This window comes from Typha latifolia, chromosome 6 (assembly GCF_019914945.1).
Source record: "Typha latifolia isolate L0001 chromosome 6, TyphaL0001v2, whole genome shotgun sequence".
NCBI classification, from domain to species: Eukaryota; Viridiplantae; Streptophyta; class Magnoliopsida; order Poales; family Typhaceae; genus Typha; species Typha latifolia.
In genome coordinates, this window is record NC_133091.1 from 4,266,494 (window position 1) to 4,284,730 (window position 18,237).

Here is an 18,237-nt window from a genome sequence, read left to right on the forward strand (position 1 = left end):
AATCACCCAAGAAGAAAGAAGAAAGAAGAAAGAAGAAGAAGAAGAAGAAGAAGAAGAAGAAATAAATAAAAAGTGGGTCAGAGTGAATTAATTCATATGAGTGCCTCATTGGTGATGGTTTTCCACCCCCTCATTAGTTTAATCCACAATTGCTTAGGAGATCACATGGACTCTAATCATTGATGCCAAATGGGTTTAATTACAAAGATACTTCTCCACCTCTCTAGATTGATTATTCTATCCCCTCCTCTCTCTCTCTCTCTCTCTCTCTCTCTCTCCTGCTGATCTGGTGGATATTGTTGTCTGAGAAAACTCTCATTAATTTGGTACCCAAGATGGGAAGAGAGAGGAATGAGGAGTTTTAATCACCTCGAATCTTATCAATTCACCAGAGAGCTTGTGCATGTTTTGGGACTATTGTGATACTGTTTCTTAGAATAATTGGCACAGCTGTGTAACTTAGTTTCTTTGTCTAATTTATAATTATACAAAAGTTATGATATATTAAAAAAGAGAAGAGAGAAGGCTGCATGGATGATTTGTTCTTTCCACCCAAATGATAGAACTTTCTAAACTTATCATGGTAGAGGAGATCTGCCCAAAAAGCAAATAGGTTCCTGTTCCCTCTGACACAAAGATTATCTAGGAATTTAAATGGGCACAGGGGGTTATTTCTTTGTTGGTGCCTTCTGTACCTTTACAAGAAGGAGAAAAGTGACAGTATTCAAGTAGTAGTAGTAGTAGTAGTAGTAGTAGTTATACTATTCTGGTGAACTACTCTGCTTGAGAAGGGGAATTCTCACCATGGCATGAAAGGAACCTCTTTTTTTTTTTAACTCCTTTCCAGAAAAAAACAAGTGGTCCTTCCAGTATGGGTGTATTGGTCATAGACTGTGGCAGGCAAAGGATTGGATAGCTTGAAGTCCAAGTCCAATACATACAGAACTCATTGGGAGGGCATGGCATTGCCCTTCAAAGATGAATTGGACTTTTCTTCTTCTTCTTTTACTGTGGTTTGGTCTTTTTGTCTTGAAGACAATGGGATTAATCCCACTCTCTAACCATAACCTCCATTAGATTAGTCTCAATGATTGTCTCACAATCAGAGCAGCAAACACTAACTCCTAGAGCTGCATAAGACATTCAACTTTCATAATTAATCCCTCATCCCCACCTCAAGACAGCAGGAGGAGGAAAACTTGACGATAAAAAAAAAAAAGATTAAAGATTAAAGAAGACCAAAATCCAATCACACCTATATGACTGTGAGGTTGGTCTCCTTTGTGTAGCTCAGCCCCATATCAATAGCTCAATTCTCCTCCTCCTCCTCTTCCTCCTCTTCCTCTTCCTCTTCCTCTTCCTCTCCACTGACCTCAGCCTCCTACAATCCCCTTGCTATACATTTCCACCACTCACCTCAGGCCAACAAAAACAAGCTCCTGCCTTCATTATATTGCCTCCTCCAACCGAGTAATTCGGCGAATTCGATACCGGAAACTGCAGCATTGCACTCGGGGGTTGGCGCGCCAAATGGGGAGGCACTCTTGCTGCTACAAGCAGAAGCTGAGGAAAGGTCTTTGGTCTCCGGAGGAGGATGAGAAGCTCCTGAAGCACATCACAAAGTATGGCCATGGGTGTTGGAGCTCTGTTCCAAAGTTAGCAGGTAATTCTACTGTACAAGGATGTACAAAGAAAGATAATTTCTAGTTGAAGAAAGCAACGCCGTTTTTTATAATTTCTTATCTCATCTCCCATGGTTTCTGATTCTGGTATGCAACGCGTTTCAGGTCTTCAGAGGTGTGGGAAGAGCTGCAGGTTGAGATGGATTAACTATCTTCGCCCAGATTTGAAGCGAGGGTCGTTCTCGCAGCAGGAGGAGAACCTCATCATTGAACTCCATGCAGTACTAGGCAACAGGTAGCTGAATTCCACAAAAGTTGCCCACTTTAAATGCATTTGAAGCTTATTTTTTAGTAAGAGGTGATATAGTTCTTAAATTTTTCCTTCTCAGGTGGTCTCAGATTGCTGCACAATTACCAGGAAGGACAGATAATGAGATTAAGAACCTGTGGAATTCCTGCATCAAGAAGAAGCTAAGGCAGCGAGGCATTGACCCAAACACCCACAAGCCACTCGCCGAGATTGAAGGAGAAGCAGGCAAAGCCCCCACAAACAGTGACAAGACCTCAGGCTCCAGCGAATTGAAGCACCTCGCGCCGACCATCGCCAACCTAAACTCGATGGTCTCCGAGACGACTCCGCCATTGATGTCCACAGAGGGCAGGACCAAGATGGAGAAGCCAAGCTTGAATAATTCTATCGCGCCGACAAAAGAATTCTTCCTTGAAAGGTTTGTGACAACCCACGGGAGCTCCTCCAGCTGCCAGGCATCGAATTCAGTCAGCTACTTTCCTCTCCAGAACTCGAATTATAGTCCCGACTGCGTCGGCAATCAGACGGCGTCCTCCTTCGAGCTATCAATGAACCAGAGTCTACCTCCTTGGTTCAACCAAAACTGCAGGATATTTGATGCCAATCCTGAATTCAGTTGCAACACAATCCCATCTATTGCTCCATCGCTCTCGAGCTCAATCCTCTCGACCGCAACTGCGCTGAAGTCCATGATGAATCTTCCACCGGACAAAGCTCTGCCAGACCTGCAGTATCTGCTCGCAGGTAGCTCCGGTAACAACAGTGCAAGCAGTGGGAACAGCAGCAGTGTCATTGAGTTGCAGAGCAGTGGCTCTCTCTATGACAGTGGCATCTTTCCATGGTCAGACCTGGTACCAAACAAAGAATCTCAAGTCCATCTCGAAGGAGAGCCAGAGGACCTCAAATGGTCCGAGTACCTCAACGGCATCATCCCGTCATCCGCCGCGGCTATCCATAGCCAAACCCAGGGACTATATGGAGGCAGCAGAGAAGAGTCTCAATTCTCATTAAATGGTTTGAGCACCTGGCACCAGAATCAGCAGCTTCAACCTTCTGATATGTATGGTAAGGAGTTCCACAGAGTTTCTGCATCCTTTGAACAGATTTAGCTATAATTCGATACAGTTACGATTTGTTTCGGAACCTCTCAATTCATACATTGGAGACAGAGAGAGAAGTATATAGCAGCAACCCCCCCACTTTTTCTTCTTCTTCTTCTTCTTCTTTTTTTTTCTTTTTAAGCGGAGTTTTCAATTCGATAAAAGCATGAATAAGTAAGAAGGCTTCTCCCCATACTCTCCAGATGTGTTTCCTCAATAGATTCTTGTATTGTATATAGGCCTCATGACACAGGAAAACAGAGCTTTTGTGCATAGTGGTAAGTTCTATCCCACCTTTATTCATAGAAGGTGGGGAGATATGCTAGAGAATAAAGCTTGTGTTTCACTGTCCTGTCCCTTTTTATTATAGTAATTTCATTGTTTTTGCCACTCACTTGTTGCTACTTTGTCATGTAAACAATCAGAATCATTGCTTTCTTTCTTTTTATTTTACTTTCACTGTAATGTTCCAATTTGCTGATTTGTATAACCATTATTAGCATCATCCTCAATTTGGGAATGCATGGCTTTGAGTAAAACAAGGTACCATATTCCTGTCAGAAGCAAGAGAATCAAATATTTCAACTTCAAGCACTCTTGAGCATTTACTTCCATGAAGGTTGTGGCACAGTGCCTGCTTTTGGGAACAAGATAGTTGTCTACCTCCTGTTTACCCAGTTGATAGCTACCTGAAAATAATCTCAACTTAATTTGCAAGGCTTTGAAAGCAAAAGGACTGAGATGGATTGAAGAAAAAGATAAAAACTGAAACCTACTGCTCTATGTAACTACTTGTTAATGGACAGTGACCTCTATTTACAATACATCTGCTTCCTTTTCCCCCCTAGGCATCTTGTTCCTCTGTTATAAAGACTGACACTTGAAAAAGAAGCAAAAGCAAGAGATGCACTACTATGTAAAAAAAAAAAAAATTTCTCTACACTAGTTTCTAGTGAAACAGAGACTGCACCATCTTGTTTCTTCACATATCTAACATACACATGACCAGTATATTTTTCTGTTGCTTGTATTGTCAGGAGGGCCCTTTAGAACAGTATATTTCCTGTTCTCATGGATATGTTTCTCCATTCATAAGATTGTATGATTAATGGATAGGAGATTTGAAAATAAGAAACAGGAGGACTGGAACCAGAAGATATGGACAGCTTCCTACTTGGAAGAATCTTTTCCCTCTTCAAAGTTGAACTTCAATTCCATGGGCTTTCTTTCTTTTCCTGCTTATCAACGAAGTTGCATCACTAGCTATTACTTTCTTGACATAATCGATACGATTGTGATGAGATTCTCAAAAATGAAAGTTCATCACATGTACAAATTAATCAAGAAAACAAATAGTCTACTGATTTAAATAAAATTAAAAGAGATAAGAGGCATTGAACTTAGCAGACTACAAACCAAGACATGCTAATATGCACACAAGTATTGTATCCAGTAATCAACTACGGTAGGGGCACTCTATTTAGGAATAAATATAACAAGTTGATCACACATAGAACAAGTTCATGTAGCCACATTTGTTTTTTATTTTGGCTGCTCTGCTTGTCAATTGCTATGCATGTGGAGGAGTACTATTAGATTCTTTGGCTTGCTGGACAAAAGAGTGTGTCAAATTAAGAGAATCTAGTCCCCAAGGGACCATATGAATTGAGTTGGACAGACCAACAGAAGAGGTTAATGCCGGTCGATATCAACAGGACGAGCGCCGCGGAGGCGAAAGTGCTAATTCTTGCTGGTTGCATGGAAAGTGTCACCGGTCCTAACAATCTTACATAGTTGTGATCTCACTACCTTATTGCAGCTTATTTAATTGATATTAAGAGAATCTATAGGGATGCCATTGTCATCACCTACCAGAAGTTCCAGGATGAACTAGAAATGAGCTTCAAACAGTTGCTCGAGGTGAGTAGAGCAGCCTACAGATCTTTCTGTATTCCTCAACTAAGGCATCTTTCTCTCTTCTACTGTATGAGAACATTGAGAAGTTCCACAGAAATCTAGTAATGTTTTCACTGTACTTGTCACCTTGCAAGTTTGTCTTTTCAGACATAGAGAGAGAGAGATTGGATTTCTTCCAAATAAATTTAAGTTGTGATCAATATGGCTATGTTCCCTTCTTATAAATGTTTCCAGTATTACGATTGTCCTTACAAGAATAAAGGAATCTCATGGGCATATGAAGAATGATTTTAATTTCATGAAATAGACAGAGTATCTAAAGCTACTATAAACATCAAGTAGAAGATAATCATGATCAGAGTCTGTTCAATTGAATATAAAGTTGGGCATCTAAACCAATACTTCCAGCAGGAAAGAATTTGATAAAAATGGCTCCCTCCTTATTTCTATGATCTGCTAAAATTTAACCTCTATTACTTCCATTACAAACTTTAGAAAAGAAAAAAGAAAAATAGGAGCTGTTGCAACAAATTTAAACTCCTCCTACAACAAGATTGAAACTTCCAACCAACCTCAGAAACGAAATGGTTTTGGTACTCTGGAAGAAGACAAGTTCAATTACTAGCCGCAAAATCTGAACACAAGCTGTGAGCATCAGAATGTTATGACGGCAAGAAGCATTGTCCTTGTTTAGTATACTTTCATTACAATGGAAGGATCTTAAGGTTCAGATTGAGAGTATGTTACAGAAAAGAAACATCCACCCATACCATGTTCACGTTGCATAATGGCACACTGCAAACCTCTGCTTCTCATTATAGAATATAGTTTGAATGACCATATAATCCTCGTGTCAGTTAGTTGTATGACCTCCTATAACTATCTGACTGGTTACAAGCATATATGGTGTTGATTATTACATTTCTTTTAACCTTCAATCAGTTTCAACGGTTACGATAATTTAATAATTAGACAGTTCCTCTCCTCTCCTGATGTTTGTATACCTAATTTCATTAGGCACCTATCTATTAGCAAAATTTGAGGACAAGTTGGCAGTGAATCAGATTCAGTTGAAGAGTCAGCACCACCATGTACTTTTCATGTATATTTCAGACCAACTTTTGAATTTATAAATTGGCAACATAAGGGACAATATCATAGTCAAATTATCTTTCAAAATATTATACCTATTAGCTAGAATATATTCTGGGCAGGACCATTAGGTGTACTAGGAAGAGAGTATTTGCCGCAGTTTTTCTTCTGCTTTGTTGTTCTTTGGTCATACTTGAGAAATATTATTTCTTTCTGAGAAAAATCATTCTAGAGAAAAATAGGACTCAAACAGATACACAATTATAGCTAGAAGTTGAAACTAAACAAAAGAATCATGATCCTGATGATACAAGATTATGACAGGAGTTGTCACAAGGGTACGGGCAATCTATCTCTTTGACTTCTGCTCGATCAAAATACCAATCACCAATAGATACCGCAATTTTCTGCAAAGATTACCAATTAAATATATCATCAAGTTGAAGACTATAATATCAGTAACTATGCAAGTATAAATCATTCCATTGGTATAGCAGCCAGGTTATGGTAAGCAACAAGAGTTACTCTCATGAGATCCTAAGGCAAAACTCCAGATAATGATTGATAACAATTGAAGAACATCTGCCAGCTGTCGCATCTTTTATTTCTCATAAAGAGTAATTATTTCTTATTGGCCATTTTGTATACTAAGATGATCCTTGAAATACAACTAATGCAGGATAAAATTCCATCATGAAAATTTGTTGAATCTATGTTGAAACAATTTATCCTCCATGCAGTGACCATAACAATCAAACTAATGGAATGATGATTAACAACAATATAAAGAGAAAGAAGCCATATAGTAGATAGCGAAGCATGCAATCTAATAAAGATTCTCCAACTGAAATCTTGGAAATTAATAATAATGTGATCATTTTTCAGATGAGAAACTAGCTACTGGTTATTGTTTTAGAAATGCCGCACACTTCTTTGACTTCTAAAATAGAATTTAAGATTGGAGCTCCCAAGATGTCTGCAGTTCCTCATAATGAAGATTTTGTTCTGAGTCTAACCATATTGTTACTTTGAGTTCAGCCAAGCTTTTCTTGCAATTATCTAGTAGATAATTTGTAACCAACGAAAACAGAAGATCACACATAACCAAGCAGAAATATTAAGACAGAGAATAAAATATATTCCTCTAGTTTATTTTCAATAAATATATGCTAATTTTTATCTGTCTCTAGAAATGAAAACAAGTAGTTGTACCTTGTTTGAGATTGTAGGAGAATCATCTTGATACCATGTGTCCTGTCTCTCAGATTGGCAATGAGCAAAGCAAGAATTAATGAATAAACCATTTTCCTTGGACTTGGAGAACGCTTTTACCACATTAATCATTTGGCTCCTGAACCCTATATAAGTTCCCATTCATGCACAATTCCATGTTACAGGCAATTATCTTGCATGGAGCAGAATATTGACGAAACAAAGCTAATAGGTACCTTGCAACAATTGGATCTGCGTTGAGTTGCAACGTAAATAATTTGACTTGCACTCTTTCCAAAAACCATGAGGATCAGCATTACCAGTGGCTAAACTTTCGTGGAGCTGAGAATTTAACAGAAGAGGAAATAAACATGTTGTCAGACAGGCAGTAGGTAATCAGAAATTGTTGACGCTTATTTGCTTTTACCCATTAACCAGTGACATACTGAAAAGAGAAGGAGATTCCAAATATAAAAGGAAACAAAAGAAATTTGCAGATCATGACATCATTACTATAATAAACAGTTCTGTGAAACATTATTGCCATACAACAACTCATATTGCAGGCTAAAATTGGTGATTACCTGCCATACATCATATGCCGTGTTTAAGAGAAAAGTTGGGGTCTGGATATTGTCCACTAAATTCTCTGGAAAAAAACACTATAGAAGAAAGGAAACAAAAAAGAAAGAAAAGCAAACAGAAGGGTAAGTTAGTATGCCACTCTGCTTTAGTGCTTTCCATTCAATGGTTGTGTTGTAGATAAACTAAGGTTACCGAAGTTGCATCCATGCGGGCAGTGCATGCTTCTGGCAAGTTCTTAACTGCTCCCTTCATACCATGAAAGTTTCCCACAAGACAGTAGAAATATATTAGAGTGACTTTGATGTAATTCCAAAACCAAAACCATGAACAATCATAACGCACATCCAGTAAATAAAGTACAGCAGAGTGAATAGATGATAAATATTTGCTCCTTTATTTGTAGAATAAATTCATTGTAGCAAAAGTACCTGCAGGTTCACTACACCTTCATAGAAGGATCTCAGGGTATGCCCACCAGCTACATCAACACTGAAGTTGATATACATATGCAATATGTAAATAAAATGTGCAGATACATAAAACCACAAGTAATGTTAGTCAAAAATATTTCAAGTAGCTTTGTACTTGTAAAACTTGTTCAAATGAAACTAATGGGAATGCATCATAACATTTAATGAAGCATCATAACAGTTCATGAGGAGTCATACGCATCAAGGAACAAGCCAGCGTCTGCGAGGCACTTGACTTCAGTGTTGCCTGGAAAAAGTGCCTGAAACTCATCACAGTGTATTATTGATGCCAAACCCCCAGCAGAACATCCAGAAAGAAGGGCCTGAAAATGACAACTCCATAAAATGATTGGTGTATGAGCATGAGAAAATTATATTGCACAAGATGAAAAACAACCTGCTTGGCTGAACTCATTCCTTTTGACATTAGATCTTCCATAGCAGCTGACCAAATACGCTGTCCTCTAAAATAGAGGCCAGATGCCTACATTTACAATGTTGAAACATAAAACAGAATGTGATAGAACTAAAAAGTAAAAAACCAAGGCACAAGAGGAAATATGCAAATACAAAAATTGACTAAGATTATAAATTTAATAGGATGTACACATCTGAGTCTGACAGAAGAAAGAGAACTAGAAGTAGTTGCCTACATGAGCGACATATTTGTTAAGAAACTTGAAAAAATACTAAATATATTTATAGAACAAATGACCTAGAAAGATCAAACTCCTCGATAAAGTACACTAGAATAGTATCAAGGTAGTTTTCATTGTTATGTCAAGTAAGTAATGTAAAAACTCATGAAAGATATATGATCATTTAAGACATTCCTTAAAAAATGTTGATGTTCAAAATTCCAGAATCTCTCTATTGAGATAGATTTAGAACAAGTGGATTGCCAATTGTGAATTATAAAGCTGCAAACACCAATGTCCATAATTACTAGTATCAAAATTGTATTTGAGGTTACAAATAAACCTACTAACCTCATCATAGCCTTCTCCTGCGAAGGATGCACCATCACAATAACGAACCTTTACTCTGTTCCAGCTATAGAAGTCTGTGAACATCACAGAAGAAATAATTTGGGAGGAAATCAGGGATTGAAAAGACACAGATAGCTGTATTAGAACAAAAAATGTACAAAGATGAAGACAATACCAGGATTCTCCTCAGCTTTGTCGCTTAGTATCCCAGTAAAAGCTATCTGTTTCTCCATGTAATTTGATGAACCTCGACGAGTTGTCTTACGGAATACACATGACCTTATATCATTGCACCAACCTCCTCCCTATATGGTTTATAGCATTCAATTACTTATCACAGAACAACATGAGAGCAAAGAGTTTGCATGTGGAGATCTATTTAAACTCACTTCTAGGTCAACAAGCCAATTGTCAGCTCCTGATCCAAAGCCTCGATGAAGGTGGTAAGCAGGTGGGGTTCCATCCAAACAAACTGTACACAAAACAATCACAATCCTTTACCATTTCTTTCTCACCAAAATATCACAGAATTATGAGTGACATAAACATGAAATGAAAATAAACAAGAGTATCAAAGAACCATTCTAGTCATTTTAGTCATTACATAGACATCAACTGTTATGAAAAAACAAAAATGATGCATGGAAGTTCTTTAATCTAATTTGATAGCAGATCTTTTTCAGATAAGTTTAAACCAATCCAAGGTTCTACTTGACAAAATGTACAACTGAAAAGAAGACATAATACTTCAGCTACGCTTTCATGCTACTTTTCTGTATTTATTAACTAGAAAAAAGGATTGATGATTAAATAAGTTATAGCTTCACAGAGACTGGGGATGAGAGTTGACATAATTCTATTATTTTTCAATGTCTCAAAATTGAAAGTTATGTTGGCCTTCACTGTTGAAGGATCTGATATTTTGCTGAAATATTATGTTACATGTTGGCCTTCCATCAGAATATTTTCTAACATTAATATTGCATAAAGCAATAGTGCAATACCATATATATTAAAGAAAATATCAAAACAATCAAGACCAAGAGTTAAAAAATATCAACAAATTATTAAATTGTGGCTGGATGGGAGCCAGGGATTTTTGGAAATGTGACGAATTTATCAAGGGGTAAGTATAAAGATAAGATAACATAAAAACAAAGTTTGATTGATGTAGGTCCTTGGAGCTTCCTTTAACACAGTGACTTCCCCATATCGATGTGGATGAGAACCAAGTCTCTCACCCCATAAGAAAAAAAATTACATTCAAAAGATTTCAGTTTTGCAAGAAAGTAGTAAGGAAAATATATCATCTCATTTTCTAATTTTTGCTCTCTCCTTTTATAGATGGAGGTCATTTAAGCACACTTGGAACAAAGGATGCATCTCTTAGATACACCTCTTCACTAAATAAATCCCTCTATTTACAATGAGAAGACATTACACCTGGTATATATATGCATCCTTTTGTTCTTATTATTGCTATATTATATTTTATTATATTATTATGAAATACCTAGCAGGAAATATATACAAATTGAACCCCACTAATTGAAGGAATATAGAAAGAGGATATAAATAGTATTTCATGTAGCAGTAACAGGAGATAGAAGAGATGAAAATTTGTTTTGACAAAATAATAATGTTGATTACATATCTGACAAAATTAATCAAAAGGATTTATATATATAGTTGAAAAATTAAATGAATATAAATTGTAGAGGATAGCAAATATTGTAAGAGATATGATCATACGAAGTCCTCAGCCAGTATCACAAACATTGGAGGTCATAATGACAAGAATTATCCTATTATCTATCCTCTGTCTATGTGCAGGATACAAGATATACAATGGGGAACGTTAGGGCATAATGTACATTGTTGGTCATCTATCACCTCACAACTTAAGCTTTTCGGAACAAAAGAACTGTTTGAAAAATCAGACTCAGTTAAGTTCTAATGAGATGACAGTAAAGGTAGCCAACTAATAGGGAAAAAAGTTTTAAGGGCATTAAACAACTATCCTCTCTGACTTTTGGTTCACTTAATCTCTTCCTTACTGCAACTAAACAAACTTAAATTACAAGAAAAGAAAAAACAAAAACAAACAACTAATAGACACATGAGAAACAACAAGAAAATACCAGCTCCTTGGGCAACAGCAGATCCTATGAGAGTCTGTTCAACCAGCAGGGGGCTGCTTGCACTCCCTTGCTCACCACCTTGAGCCCATCCCACCATAACCAATCCAAGAAGCCCAATTACCCACAAACCCTTCATGGATTCTCTCTTCACCTTCTCCTCTCCACTCCTGGGAATAACAGAGGAAACGAAGGGAATTAAAGTGGATGGAAGTGGACAAGCCGAGAGAGACAAAAGGGCTCTGGCGAAAGGAAACAAATTGGCGCAGACGGTAAGGCAGAGTCTCAATCTCTCACAATGTGTAAATTGCTTTAACATAAGACTAGTACATATATAAGTGTTATCCACATGCTTACCAATTCTAAACAAACTCTGAAACCTAAAATTCCTACTCTGAAACAACTCTAAAAGATAAATTCAACTAGCAATTAAAGTATAAACTTGACCAAAGACTTACAAAAGTAAATCTAACTAAGACTTGAAAAATAAATTCTGCCTCCAACCTCGACGAGATGCTGCATCACCAATGCTGTTCTGTGTATGCACGTGATTCTGCAATCTACCCTTCTTTTCAACTACCTTTCCTCCTCTTGCCATTAAACTATATGATATAATGCCGCTGAGAGGAATGTTTGTCTTGTTGTGTTCCGGACCAAAAGAAAGAGCCAAAACTCTGCCTTGGTCCTTGGATCGACATTCGACAGCCGACAGGAATGATCTCCAGCATCTAGTAAAAAGATTACCCTTTGCTTTATCTTCTTTTGGCTCGAAGGGGGCGTTTGATGGAAAATTACGGAAGATCGAGGGTTCATTATGACAAAATTGCATTAAAAAAAGGGCAAATATTTCGATAACCCTTTAAAATTTATAATCTTAATCTAAGATTTATAATAAAATTTATAATCTTAATCTAACGTTTATAATAGTCCATTTTATATTCTTATTCGAAAACCATGTTACTTAAAAGAAAAGAGACATATTAGTTAAAAAAAATTTAACTATGTGTGTTTAATTTTCAAACTACACATACTTTTCTTCCGTTAAAATTTTTTTTTAGATATGATTACAATAGATATAATTATACCTTAATTATAGAAAATATTATTTAAATTTGATTTTTTGGAGATAAACTTTAATTTAAATATGATTCTCTATCTCGATCTATTATTAAATATAATTTAAATTAATCTTAAACAATGAAAGAGATATGTAAATAATAAAAATATTAAATAGATAAAATTTAATTAAACTTTCGTCAAGTTAATTAAAAAAAACGATAGAAGCGCTAAAAAAAACACTTCATAATATTGTGGCTGCTGGGATTCGAGCCCAGGTCTCCACGGCCACAACGTGGAATTCTAACCACTAAACTACAGCCACATAATATAGATTCCTACAACTAGTCAAATTATTCATTTATTCTTATTTCGTTTATTTCTTATAATGGAATTGAACCAAGATTCGAAAGAATATTACCAAGTGAACCCCATTCCTTATTCTTGTTGGAGGGTAAATATGCTTCAGAGGTACCTAAAGATAGTTGGATTTCTTCTACAGAATCTTTGGAATTTCATCGAGGGGCAAATTGTGAGCATATGCCAACTATTTTATCCATCCAGTCATAATTTATTAATTTAACTGAAACAGAGTTTGATATAAATTTTAAGCAATTAAATTAGTGCTCAAGAGTTTATATAAACGTTTTCATTTTTAATTTTCGTTTTTTCTGGAACATGCATTCTTGCTAAGAACTCGTTGGCATGCCCATTTCTAACTTTGGGCCTCTTTTAGGGAGACTATTTGAGTCTCATATGAAAGTAACCAGAAACATATAGAAGGAATTGGAATTGAATCATTCCAAGTGGATATAAGATATCCTTTTATTCACCCAATGGAACAACTTAAGTGTTAGATTCCCCACACACTAGACCTTTATGGTCCTATATATACACCACCTACTGCACCAAAGTTAACACCATCATCTGAAGTTTGCAAGCAGTGATTCTTTCCTCCAGTTAGAGGTAATTGGGGATATGCATCTATTTAGTTCCTTCTTTCTCCTTTCTTCATGAGCAATTTCTCTTTGCATTTGTTGTGTAATGCCTCTCTTGGAGTTTTTGAGGTTTGGACTAATTTAAGGTGATTCTGGAATTCGAACTTCGGTTACATTCATAATAAAATCTTTTTAAGTTGGCCATGCAAAAATACTGACTATTATAATGGCTTGTGTTCAAATTGTGAGGAGGTCTGATGCAAAAGTAGGACAAGAGTTAGGTAAATTGAGTACTTGTATGTTATTAAGTAAGCTCTATATGCATCTTAAATGGATTTTCTCCAACTTGTTTTACCGATTAACAAAGGTCTGGTTAAACTACTAAAGCTTCATAAGCAACTTCTTTTATTCCAAAGACATTCTCATATGGCTCAATTTATTATCAATTTCTTTCTCCAAAATGCAATGAACTTGTTCTTAGTTCACAGCTTCTTATACGTCTGTAGGCTTTGCTATTCAAATTCAGCATTTACAGTAACCAGCAAACTACCGATCACTCCTAAATAATCGGAACTCTTACAACACTTAACAGAAGTCTTATTTTGTGTATATTTAAGGAAAGGCAGATATCACTTTCTAAATGCTCATTATCCAGAATATTGGATGCATCACACTTCCTACTTCTTATGCAAAATTTCTTTTTCTTTGTCATTTACATTTTCTTTTCAGGTGCAAGCTTGATCGCAAATGGAGAGTGTCATTGATGGAGCCAAGTATGACTGCTTGCTCTTCGGTAATAATACAATCTTATTCTCAATATATATATGAAAATTATTCTAATTATTCCTTTCCTTTCAATCAGAATCAAACCGACTCTGTAATTAAATTTCCTCCAATGATAATCTAAAACCTGATTCATGATATGATGTTTCCTCTGGTGATTGTTGTCTTTAGACATGGATGACACCTTGTATCCGTTGAGTTCAGGCATCAACTTAGCGTGTCGGAAAAATATACAGGGTAAGCAAAAGATTTACAAAATGGAGACAAAGCAAGCTTGTCTTACATACATTCCAAATTTACCACATCCTTATCTTTCTTTCTTTCTAAGATTCAAGTATCTTAGGTCCAGACTGAAATCCTCCCTAATATACTTTGATATTACCTCTACTAAATTATGTCTACTTTGCAGATTACATGCAGCACCATCTCCAAATTGAAGAAAGTCAAGTCCCACAGATGTGCTTGGAATTGTACAGGGAGTATGGTACGACGATGGCCGGTCTTAAGGTACACTCTATGATTATTATTATTTTCACATAGATAGTCTTCTATAATTGTGTTAGTCTAAACTCCAATATACACTGCAGGCATTAGGTTTCGAGTTCGACAACGATGAATTTCATGCCTATGTTCATGGAAGACTGCCATATGATCTATTGAAACCTGATCCAGTGCTGAGGAATCTACTAGTTTCAATGCCACAGAGGAAAATAGTATGTGTAACCAATTTACAGAGCCCATGAAAACATGGCTGGCTATTAAATCTTTTAAAGCAACTAAGTTAACTAGAGTTTTTTAAGGTGATGATTTCCTTTCAAAGAAACTAACTTAGCTCAATTATACTGCAGATATTCACAAATGCTGACAAGAATCACGCAGCAGAAGTTCTTAGCAGGTTGGGATTAGAGGACTGTTTCGAGGGTGTCATATGCTTCGAGACACTCAATCCGCCGTTTTTGTCGTGTGAAAACATTGATAAGATCAATACTCCTGTGCCTCTAATTGACAATGATCATGCATTTTCTAGCAATTGTGAAACAGAAAATGCTGCCACTGCTTGTGGCGTGACATATGGTTTGAACTCTAAATCACCAATACTATGTAAGCCCTCCATCGAAGCGATGGAAGCCGCTATTCGCATCGCAAATGCTGATCCCAAGAGAACAGTAAGACTATGTGAACTACTCATGGAAACTACTCAATTACAGATATAAAATCAAATGACATTTTAACAATTCAAACTCTTCTACTTTCAGATCTTCTTCGACGATAGTCCTCGTAACATTGCTGCAGGAAAGGCTGCTGGTTTCAATACAGTCATCGTAAGCCGCTCAACTCCATCAAATTAATTAATTTTTTTCCTTCTTCGCAAAATTGCAGGTCTTGATTCTATTTTCCACAATTTAAATCCATGCTCTTCATTATTAGAAAGTGTAGGACAAGCATTTAAAATGGCACCTAACATGATAGCCTGCACAAAAGTTAACAAACGGGAAGTTTATGACACAGGTGGGGAGTTCAGTTCTTGTGCCAGGGGCTGATCATGCACTAGGGAGCATTCACAACATCAAGGAAGCGCTACCGGAGATATGGGAAGGTGACGATCAATCTGATGCAGTTCTTCCATCAACTGCAGTCGAAACAGTAGTCCTTGCATGAAAATTTCAGACAATATGAACATCTAAGAATACATAACAAAGACGAGGGGACTGTAACTTCCATTATAATATTTAACAAGAAATGTATTCCTTCCTTTACTTGAAGGTCGATAATATATAACAAGAAATCATCAAGGATTCTCCCTCTATCCTTTTCTTCCCTTTTTTGGCTCAATTTTATACATTCTAAAGATCAGGTTGAGATTTGATGCAGCTAGAGCTTTTAAGCCTGAAAGCCTGAAGAGGAGATCAGGTTCAGGCAAAATGATTCCAAGAGAATCACTGGATTGCTTAAAAGAAATGGAGAACACAGAGGCTTTCAGAATCTAGTAGAAACAGTACACAACTTGAGGGATTCTACTTATGATAAAAACTAAAATGAGAAGAAAAAAATTAAAAGGGCCCAACCGGGTTCGAACCGGTGACCTCTTGATCTGCAGTCAAATGCTCTACCACTGAGCTATGGACCCATTTGTATGAGACAATCTATTAAACTTTATTTGAATATACATTATTTCATACTAGGTCCCAAAATATATTTTAATAATAAATGTTAAGATATAGGTAGATTGGCTAGGACAAAATTAGAGCAGTGAACTAAAAATAAAGAATAAAGAGAAAAGGGAGTAAAAAAGATTTGTTGTAAACTTAAATATGCTATCGAGTTAACTGTCTTGTTTAACTAGAAAAGTTTACAAATAGTCTTCTAGTTAACTAGAAGTTTGCAAGCCTAAAGACTAGGGAGGTTTAAGAGTTATCAATCTCCTCAATCAAAACTTAGCTCTGATGGATAAGTGGTGATAGAAGTTAAGCAAACTTCAAAACAATCTATGTTGAAAGAACTTGGTCCTCCACTCTTATAAAAGGCACATCCTATTGAAATTTTTTTCTTATTTTGTATGTTCATACTTTTGAAGAGATGTCATCAAATTAAAAAATACTTCAAATGCGTGTTTTGTTTTACAGACCGACTAGAAATTATTCACAATAAGGGAGTGTATGCTTTGACTAGGGTAAATGATGGTAGATGGAGAGGGTGGAAAGAGGGATGATAGTGGTGGTGATGGTGAGGAAGATAGTGGGCAGCGATGATGAAGAAAAATTAATTTACTTCTACTCCTAGATTATCTTACTCTTACTCCTAAGATAAACTCAAAGCTAGAATACTTTTCCAATGCTTGGATGCTTAACAAGGAGTCCAACCCCTCTATATATAGAGGTATGTTACAACGAGTTCCATTAGGACTAGCCTTAAAGACTAATACAACTCGAATTAGGATTTGCTTTAAAGTCTTACATGACTTAATTAAACTTATCTTAAAGGCTTACTTGACTTAACTAGACTTGCCTTAAGGGTTGTTATGACTTATTTCGATTTGTCTTAATGACTCACATGACTAAACTAGACTTGCCTAAAAGACTAATATCATAAAATAATTAAAAGATAAATAGACTCGATCAATCGAGCCTAATGTCCTCGTGAATTGATTCAATCATACTCGGATCACATCATTTTGTATCAAATTAGTAATGTAACTTAGATTAATATTCGAACTAAAAGATAGTCTTCCCACTTATCTATAATATTCTTCTGCCCCTTGATATTCTAAATGTGTAGAAATCTAAATTCTACAGAAGGGTTTAGAAGAGCAATCTCTCGAGAACCATATTCCTTATTTTTGTTATTTAGAAAATTCGATGAGGTTGTTGCTTTTGTCGAAGATTAGAAGTTTAGCTCATGGAGTTGTTATTGATGATTCACTATATAAGATTAAGTGGAGATTCATTACCAATAAGGCCATAACACTTATTTGGCTAATTCTTACTATTACCTCCTTAACTTCTTAGGTGTGAAGTTCACTAACATCTCCGAGATTTGAAGATACCACCATTCTTCAAAGCTTAAAATATTTCTTTGGCTAACCGGACTTGATAAGCTTCATAGTATATCTAATCAGGTTAGAAAAAGTTTCACAAAGCCTCTTTCTTATGCTCTTTGTGACGAGGAGATAAAATTGGTGTAACATTTTTTTCACTACCCTTATTACTCTCATAGTGATCAAAAGCTTTAACTCAAAGTTAAGATTTACTTTGACAATCAATCTGGGTCATGAAATTTAGGTTGACTGGAGAGACCCTCAATATAATTTTCAACTTCTAAGCTCTTATCCCGGTTGTCTCTCTAGTTGAGCTATGGCAAAAATGAGAATCCTACTACCCTTTTTGTTACATTTTTTATACTCTTTTTTCTCTTTTTGTAATCTCTAAGCCCCTATTTGTTTTGAGTTCAGGAAGGGTCCTTGAACTCAATCAGGCACCCTAACATAGTTCAGTAATCAAATAGCTTTTCAACCTATTTTTTTAAGA

The 18,237-nt window shown here is 36.2% G+C and overlaps 3 protein-coding genes and 2 non-coding genes across 7 annotated transcripts; 2 read left to right on the plus strand and 3 right to left on the minus strand.

Moving 5' to 3' along the window:
• Positions 1 to 964: 964 nt before the first annotated feature.
• On the plus strand, positions 965 to 3,422 carry LOC140790451 (transcription factor MYB61-like). The gene is made up of 3 exons (XM_073140546.1): positions 965 to 1,663; positions 1,788 to 1,917; positions 2,012 to 3,422. Exons 1-3 carry the CDS (start codon positions 1,531 to 1,533, stop codon positions 3,039 to 3,041), a joined length of 1,293 nt encoding a protein of 430 aa, XP_072996647.1. The 5' UTR covers positions 965 to 1,530; the 3' UTR covers positions 3,042 to 3,422.
• Positions 3,423 to 6,213: 2,791 nt separating this feature from the next.
• On the minus strand, positions 6,214 to 12,158 carry LOC140790452 (pectin acetylesterase 12-like). Of its 3 annotated transcripts, none has more exons than XM_073140547.1 (13): positions 11,940 to 12,158; positions 11,439 to 11,605; positions 9,687 to 9,769; positions 9,473 to 9,602; positions 9,298 to 9,371; positions 8,706 to 8,792; positions 8,507 to 8,631; positions 8,267 to 8,327; positions 8,031 to 8,084; positions 7,838 to 7,915; positions 7,490 to 7,595; positions 7,254 to 7,399; positions 6,214 to 6,448 (listed from the first exon to the last, which is right to left on the minus strand). In XM_073140547.1, the coding sequence occupies exons 2-13, from the start codon at positions 11,572 to 11,574 to the stop codon at positions 6,335 to 6,337; spliced, it is 1,194 nt and encodes a 397-aa protein (XP_072996648.1). In that variant the 5' UTR covers positions 11,575 to 11,605; positions 11,940 to 12,158; the 3' UTR covers positions 6,214 to 6,334. The 3 variants fall into 3 exon arrangements, with proteins under 3 accessions (XP_072996648.1, XP_072996649.1, XP_072996650.1); XM_073140548.1 differs by having other exon boundaries at positions 11,894 to 12,022; XM_073140549.1 differs by lacking the exon at positions 11,940 to 12,158 and adding an exon at positions 11,793 to 11,916.
• Positions 12,159 to 12,744: 586 nt separating this feature from the next.
• TRNAH-GUG (transfer RNA histidin (anticodon GUG)) lies at positions 12,745 to 12,816 on the minus strand. The gene has a single exon. It is a non-coding gene; the product is annotated as a tRNA-His (tRNA).
• Positions 12,817 to 13,353: 537 nt separating this feature from the next.
• LOC140790901 (uncharacterized protein C24B11.05-like) lies at positions 13,354 to 16,017 on the plus strand. The gene is made up of 8 exons (XM_073141215.1): positions 13,354 to 13,457; positions 14,159 to 14,222; positions 14,384 to 14,449; positions 14,622 to 14,719; positions 14,800 to 14,925; positions 15,061 to 15,378; positions 15,469 to 15,534; positions 15,722 to 16,017. The coding sequence occupies exons 2-8, from the start codon at positions 14,177 to 14,179 to the stop codon at positions 15,869 to 15,871; spliced, it is 870 nt and encodes a 289-aa protein (XP_072997316.1). The 5' UTR covers positions 13,354 to 13,457; positions 14,159 to 14,176; the 3' UTR covers positions 15,872 to 16,017.
• A 251-nt stretch (positions 16,018 to 16,268) lies between these two features.
• On the minus strand, positions 16,269 to 16,340 carry TRNAC-GCA (transfer RNA cysteine (anticodon GCA)). The gene has a single exon. It is a non-coding gene; the product is annotated as a tRNA-Cys (tRNA).
• Positions 16,341 to 18,237: the final 1,897 nt, after the last annotated feature.

Excerpts from the sequence above, each read along its gene's own strand:
- LOC140790451 (XM_073140546.1), top strand. The coding sequence starts at position 1,531 with ATGGGGAGGCACTCTTGCTGCTACAAGCAGAAGCTGAGGAAAGGTCTT. Across the intron at positions 1,664-1,787 it reads CTCTGTTCCAAAGTTAGCAG|GTCTTCAGAGGTGTGGGAAG; the intron begins GTAATTCTACTG and ends AACGCGTTTCAG. Across the intron at positions 1,918-2,011 it reads CATGCAGTACTAGGCAACAG|GTGGTCTCAGATTGCTGCAC; the intron begins GTAGCTGAATTC and ends TTTCCTTCTCAG.
- LOC140790452 (XM_073140547.1), bottom strand. The coding sequence starts at position 11,574 with ATGAAGGGTTTGTGGGTAATTGGGCTTCTTGGATTGGTTATGGTGGGA. Across the intron at positions 9,603-9,686 it reads ATTGGCTTGTTGACCTAGAA|GGAGGAGGTTGGTGCAATGA; the intron begins GTGAGTTTAAAT and ends TAAACCATATAG. Across the intron at positions 8,085-8,266 it reads AAGGTGTAGTGAACCTGCAG|GGAGCAGTTAAGAACTTGCC; the intron begins GTACTTTTGCTA and ends CATGGTATGAAG.
- LOC140790901 (XM_073141215.1), top strand. The coding sequence starts at position 14,177 with ATGGAGAGTGTCATTGATGGAGCCAAGTATGACTGCTTGCTCTTCG. Across the intron at positions 14,720-14,799 it reads CGACGATGGCCGGTCTTAAG|GCATTAGGTTTCGAGTTCGA; the intron begins GTACACTCTATG and ends TATACACTGCAG. Across the intron at positions 15,379-15,468 it reads ATGCTGATCCCAAGAGAACA|ATCTTCTTCGACGATAGTCC; the intron begins GTAAGACTATGT and ends TTCTACTTTCAG.